This window comes from Aulonocara sp. 'chitande type north' Nkhata Bay, linkage group LG1 (genome assembly GCF_057382095.1).
Source record: "Aulonocara sp. 'chitande type north' Nkhata Bay isolate Kocher_YH1m ecotype deep benthic linkage group LG1, A_spYH_male_GT1.1, whole genome shotgun sequence".
In the NCBI taxonomy this organism is placed as follows: Eukaryota; Metazoa; Chordata; class Actinopteri; order Cichliformes; family Cichlidae; genus Aulonocara; species Aulonocara sp. 'chitande type north' Nkhata Bay.
Genome location: NC_141344.1, coordinates 19,435,643 through 19,442,406, shown reverse-complemented (window position 1 = coordinate 19,442,406; position 6,764 = coordinate 19,435,643). Strand labels below are relative to the sequence as shown.

The 6,764-nt window shown below is 41.5% G+C and overlaps 1 protein-coding gene across 3 annotated transcripts in view; it reads right to left on the bottom strand.

Moving 5' to 3' along the window:
* Positions 1-976: 976 nt before the first annotated feature.
* phlpp2 (PH domain and leucine rich repeat protein phosphatase 2) overlaps positions 977-6,764 on the bottom strand; it is a 38,660-nt gene continuing 32,872 nt past the window's right edge. For all 3 annotated transcript variants that reach the window (XM_086287337.1, XM_086287343.1, XM_086287348.1), the window contains one exon: positions 977-6,664. In XM_086287337.1, the coding sequence (XP_086143463.1) occupies positions 5,369-6,664 (1,296 nt within the window). In that variant the 3' untranslated portion in view covers positions 977-5,368. The remainder of the gene's footprint in view (positions 6,665-6,764) is intronic.

The following is a 6,764-nucleotide window of genomic DNA, read 5'->3' as shown; positions in this document are numbered from 1 at the left end:
TATCGGATATGCTCCCTTTTGTACAAATAAATCACATTTTGTATGTATTCTATGTTTTTTTTCCCTGTAGCCTTATATTTAGAGCATGCTTTCAACAATAAATACAGTTATAGTACCATCAATAGTACCATAATGGGTGACAGATTTCTTTATAAGCCCAATGACTTTAAATTCTGTAGCAAAAAAGGGAAATATTAATTTGCATGAAAAAAAAAGTACAAAAATAAACATCACTTTCTTGGCATTCAGGAAAAGAAATATTCAAGCATTTCTTGAAAACAATATGCATAAAGGAATAGTGAGATTAAACAATGGCTACTTTGGTCACATTTTAAACAAATGGAGCATCTCTGATCGGTTTCATTCACCATATTCACACAGAATTACAGTCGATCCATTGTTTCACACAGACATGCATACACTTACAGCACGTGTGCGCTAAAGCTTTTATCTACACACAAACACAGACATTTTGCAACACAGATGCACAGGGAGCTTGTTATGATGTGCAAAGAGAAATTATACCGAATAGTTAACAAAAGAAGAAGGTTAAAATAAAAACACTGAAATTGCAGCCTAACAAATGCACTTACCCTCTACTTTGTGTACAAATGCATTTAACTGCATGAGTATTGAGCTCGCGAGCCCCTTCCACTAAAGAATTAAAGGGAATATTTTAAGCCAATGCAATGTACCCCTCCATCTTCCCTCTGTGCATACAATCTGCTTATGTACATGCACACTGATTACCGATGGATCATTATCCAAATGTACTTCTATTTTGTGAGTATATTATACCGGACAGAGGGTGAATACATGGTATCAACCAAAAGACAGACTGAACGCATGAATGTACAACAACGGTACAAATGTTATAAAGCAAAAGGAGCCAGTTAGTTTAAAGAGCACTAAATATAGCAATGCAGTACAGTCCCAGCCTGACATGGCAGCTGGGGGCAAACTCATAAAACCAAAGTGCCAAAGGGACATAAAAAAAAGCAACACAATGCAAATTACAAACACAACCTCCACAAACATTATACACACACACCAGCCAATATTCATTATCAGACATATTGAAACATGAGTCGTATAGTTAAAGGTGATGGGAAATTGACGCTCTGATATACAGGTATATATGTACACTTTGCATATTTTACAAGGGATTTTACCACTGTGGGATATGAAACCTTATAGAAAGTTCAGTTTCTCCTCTCCAGACTTCATTAACATTTCAGATATGTATCAGTAACATTCACAATCATAGGCTAGCTTAGCTCTCCACGTGGCATTTACACCTGCAGTGCCCGTCAGTGTTCCACTGCCAGTAATCCAGATGTGTGGCACTATGTGTGGGCTCCAATTGTGGAGGTCTAGGCACAGACAGAACCACAGAGTCCAATGTGTTTGGCATGTCAGACCCAGCAAGGACTGATCAATAAAGTGACAGGAATAAAATGATTATCTTTATCACAAAACTGGATTTGCTATTTGTAATTTTAGATATTTTAAAAAAAAGCATTTGGGAGTTAAAATTAGTTCTTGAATTCTGAAAAAGCAGAATACGGACAGTACCGATGCATCTAAATATGATCTCAGACTCCTACATGTGGATAATAACTGTATGTCCTGATTTTCATTAACTTATATTTACACAGAGTAAAAGCAATGCAGGAAGATAGTGTTAGTTTATGTAGTTTTGTGGTGTTAATTTAAAATATTTAAATATAAGTTAAGATAGTAACAAAACTCTAAGTGGTGACAAACAAAAATACTTTGAATGAAAAAAATATCTTTGTGATGTTAATAAGACTTAAAAATATTGTAAATTAACTTTATTGTCAGTGTCGTCATAGACAAAAGATGATGCACTTGGCTGAGGGAAGCCACAATAACCTCAGAACACTATGCTAAAAAAAAATTATATAATAAAATTAAATATACATAACTCTGGATATTACTATTATATTCTATGTACAAGGTGCTTTTGACAGTGTATATTCTTTTCAGGAGATAAAACAAGGAGGAATTCATACCCACACAGCATTTAAGGCATCATCACTGACTTCTCACTCGTTCACATGGAGCCAAAGACCTCATTCACAGACAGAACATCAACGGAAAGAAACAAAAAGCTCCTCGCTTCAAAATACTGAGTAGTGTTACATTAAGGCTAAAAGAGAACACTGAAAGGTCTGAATGTACAACGGCTGTGTAGTTCCTTCCAACATGTAGTGGCAACCAGAAAAAATAAAAATCTATTGTAGTAATCACTGACAAGAGCAATTACCCAACTTTGGCCTTCTCTTAGCCACAGCAGCTCTGCAGAGTTGCTTCCTCTTTTGGCACAATGCGGGGAGGTTCAGGACTGGACAATGTGAGGTTTCCAAGGCTGCAGAACATATAACTGACAGTTTAAACAATAATGTATTTTTTCTGTCATATATATGACAATAGAGTTGACTATATATTTAAAAAACATGAATGATGTGCACTGCTGAAGCATTGAGTTAGACCCCCTTTTGCATTCAGAACTGCCTTAATTCTTCATAGCATAGACTCAACAAGGTGCTTGAAACATTCCTCAGAGATCTTGCTCCACGTTAGCATGATAGCATCATACAGTAGCTGCAGATTTGTCAAGCGCACATGATGTGAACCTCCTGTTCACCACATCCCAAAGCTGCTCCATTAGATTGAGATCTGGTGACTGTGGAGGCCATTTGAGTAAAGTAACTCATTGACATGTTCAAGAAACCAGTTTGAAGGAATTGACGTTATCCTTCTGAAAGCAGCCATCAGAAGATTCGTACAATGTACTCATAAAGGGTTGGACATGGTCAGCAACAAGACTCAGGTAGACTGTGGTGTTTAAACAAATCTCCATGGGTATTAACTATGAAGAAATAATACCTCCCACACCCTTACACCACCAGCAGTAGACTTAACTGTTTATGCGAGGTAGGATGAACCCATCCTTTCATGCCATTTACATCAAATTCTGACACTCCCACTTGAATGTTGCCACAGAAATCAAGACTCATCAAACAAGGCAACGTTTTCCCTTCTTTTGTTGTGCATGTTTGGGGAGCTAACACAACTTGTTCTTAGCTCACAGTAATGTCACCCAAGGTGGATCTTCTTAAAGGTTCAATGTGTCATGCAGTCAGAGGTGCTCTTCTTCATATGTTGGTTGTAATCTGTGGTTATTTGGGGTACTGCTGTTTACCTATAAGCTCAAAGAAGTCTGCCCATTCTCGCCTAACCTCTGACATCAACAAGGAATTTTTCCACAGAGAACTGCCACTCACTGGATATTTTCTCTTTTTCAGACCATTCTCTATAAACTTTAAAGGTGGCTGTCTGGGAAAATCTCAAATCAGCAGTTTCTGGAATATTCGTACCATCCCGTCTGGCACCAACAGCAACACTGCATTTAAAGTCACTGAAATGACCTTTCTTCCCCGATTCTGATGCTCACTTTAAACTTAAGCAGGTCGTCTTGATGAGGTCTACACATCTAAATGCTTTGAGTTGCTGCCATGTGATTGGCTAGTTAGATATTTTTGTTAATGAACAGCTGAATAGGTGTACCTAACAAAGTGTCCAGTGGTTGTACTTATTCTTAATGGAAGGGACTGAAATAGTGCATTCTTATTTGGGCACCTTTTACTGCTGCGACACTCATAATATTTGTACATTAACTGTGTGTAGCCGCAACTAAAGTAGCCATATGATTACAAAGGCGTGTGGACATAAATGTGCCCAAGTAAAAAGCTACATCAAGCTCTTCCTTTTGTGATATGTCATCAATACACAGGCAGCAAATCTCAATGTTTTTATGTTTTTAGTAAAACATACAGGTGCTGTAACTTGTTCCTTCACCAAGTCAATTTATTCTACCGAGAAAGCTAATTAAATGATATGCCAATGCTTTTAATGTCGTTTTTCAGATAACACAGTGATAAGGCAGTCCTTCCTGCATTTTGTTTTTGTCAGTTGCACACATATCTATGGTGTATAATAGATGACTGAAAAAAATGCAAGAGAATAGGGTTTCAGTTCTCTTAAGGGTCTAAACACCACACGCCAAACCTCACCTGGATGTATGTGTAGTGCATTATAGAGGTAAGATTTAAAACATTTTGCAAAGTAAAAACATCAATAATGAAATCTGCCTCAAGGGACAGGATGGACTGATGGTGTCAAATTTTAAAAAGCAGAAGCAGAAGCAGCCTCCAAAATTCAGATATACTAAAATGTAAGTACCAGAGGGGATATTTTCACACATGCAGTACAAATCCTGATTTTATATCTCTTGGCCTTACAATATGTAATACTTCAGTTTTGTGTCTTAGCTCATTTGTCCAGTCCACTATCCAGTGACCATAAAACTGACTAAATTCAAATGAATCTTTTATCTTCCTATGAATGTTTTAAGGAGCTCATTCTATAATGCACTGTCACAGAATATACTGCAGTAACAGTTGTTAACCTCTACTAATTGCCTCTTGCTTTAGAACTAAATGACTTTGATATTGCATTGCTCTACATAGAAAAAATATTCAGTCTTAATGTCAGCAGTGTAAGCACATCACATCGGCCACCCGCTAGATGTGAGTTTGTACTTTACTATGTAGGAGTGATAGACAATTCTTTATATATGGTGTGGAAATGCTAACGATAAAAAACAGACACAATGAAAATGCAGTTGTGTTGTTTTCAGATCTGTGTGTATTATAAGCATTTAGACTCTCTGATTTCCTTCGTAAGCCACAGGTGGAGGAGGAGGAGGAGAGCCGAAGCTGTGCCAGTCCCGGTCTCTTAGAGACACTATCCATCCTGCAAATTCAACTATCAAACTCACGTCTCTGAAACACAGCCAGGATGTAGGGAGCTCTAGGCTGTGTCTTCTGTAGTAGGCACTTTTTCATGTTTCCGTCATAGTACTTCCCTCCAGGATCTGAGAGACAACGGAGCTCCTGGAGAAAAGATCTGACATGATCTCTTGCACACCCTCCAGATTGCTTTGCTTTCCAAGTAAAGGGAAATGCTGCTGACGAGTTCAAACACTCGAGGTATCCAATTTCAGGTCAGGCTTGTTCTTTGTCTAATACAGCCAGCTTTCTGTTTCACAATGTTCTGTTACAAACTGAAATCTTTTTTTTTTTGCCTTTGTTCTCTCAGATACTCAGACCGTACACTTTTTTTGACCTCACGTTAAAAGGCATTATTTAGTGACCATTAAGATGCCACAGGTTTGTCTCGTTCTCACAAAGTATCTAAATGGCAACTTTCACTGGACTTTCCCTCGTGTATGAGAAAACTCTTCTGTCCCAGAATGGCACAATCACAGAAATCCTCCCCCTTAGAGGGCGGTATCATAAACCTCCTGTTGTAGGATAGGAGTCGGGCCTGGACCTGGAACCAGGCTGGGTGGAAATGCTGGGGGGTGTGGATGATCCCACACCGGATCTTTTAAGGAGGAGGGTGTGGTTGGTGCAGAGGGGCCTGAGACTAGAGGGCTCTGGCCTCGTAGCTGCTCCCTGACTTCCTGCTCCAGACTAGGAGGCACAATCAGCTGGTCCTCTGGGTCCTGCTGTGCTGGAGCTGTGAAATAGCCAGACTTTTTCTTGGGAGCCTCTAGGGCAACCTCAATTAGGTTGTGACTGTCTTCAGGGGCTACCACAGAACCATTGGACAACTTCTTCCCAAACAGGCTGGATGTGGAGGGAGATTTCTTAAGGTCAGCAATCTCTCTCCCACATACAGCAAGCAAGCAGCCGTTTGTAGCAGAAACCACCACGCTGTTCTGTCTGCGCATTTTACCACCGGGATGGTCAAAGCCTCGTTTTTCAAAGTCCAAGTCTTTGGAGCTCTCATGGGGCCCCGACCGCAGCTGAAAAGCACAACAGTGAATGTCTACTTCCACTTCTAATTTGCTGCCATTGGAGATGACACCCTCGAGTGGAGCTTCATCATCACTGTCCAAGCCATTGTCCGACTGGTTACTTGAGAATGTGGTGCTGGACGGCTGCTGCTGGAATAGACCTGGGTGGGGTCCGGTCCCACCTGAGCCTGGCACCATGATGCCGCACAGTGTGGTAGCGGGGTGTAGGCTACAGCGTCTCTCTGGGCGGGTCACAGTGCCAGAGGACGGGTGTTCATCTGAAGCGGTGGACCCCGCTTCACTGCCGATCTCTGAAGCTGATGTCTCACTGCTGAACTCAGTGACAATGCCACTGCTGGAGGAGAGGTTGGTGGCTGGGTCGCTAGGGCCCGGGATCACAGGCGCAGGAACAGGAGCAGGAGCAGGAGCAGGGCCCCGTGGCTCGGTGGTGGTGACCGGCGGCTCACATGTGCAGCTGTCCTCACCAATGTGCAGGGACACCACGACAGCGCCGATGTTGTCCTTGCAACCGTAACTTTGGGCAAGTGAACACAACTTCTTAGCAGCAGCACGGGGATCCCGGACAGCCTGCACGGTGCAAACAGCCTCCTGGTAGGAAACTCGCTCAAACAGGGCTCGATTCCCCAGGATCAAGAACTCATCCTGGGAACAAAGCGGCTCAGTGTGCACCCAGGGCTTTGGAAGCACCCAGGGAGACAGATAAGAGCAGCCCAACAGGCGAGAGCAGCATGTCACTCCACTCACTTTGTTATCCTACAAAACAGAAGCGCCATTAGAACTGCAGCAGAGCGTATAGCCTCATAATGTTTACACAGCGGAATATGACAGAGCATATTAACACTAGATTAGAGGC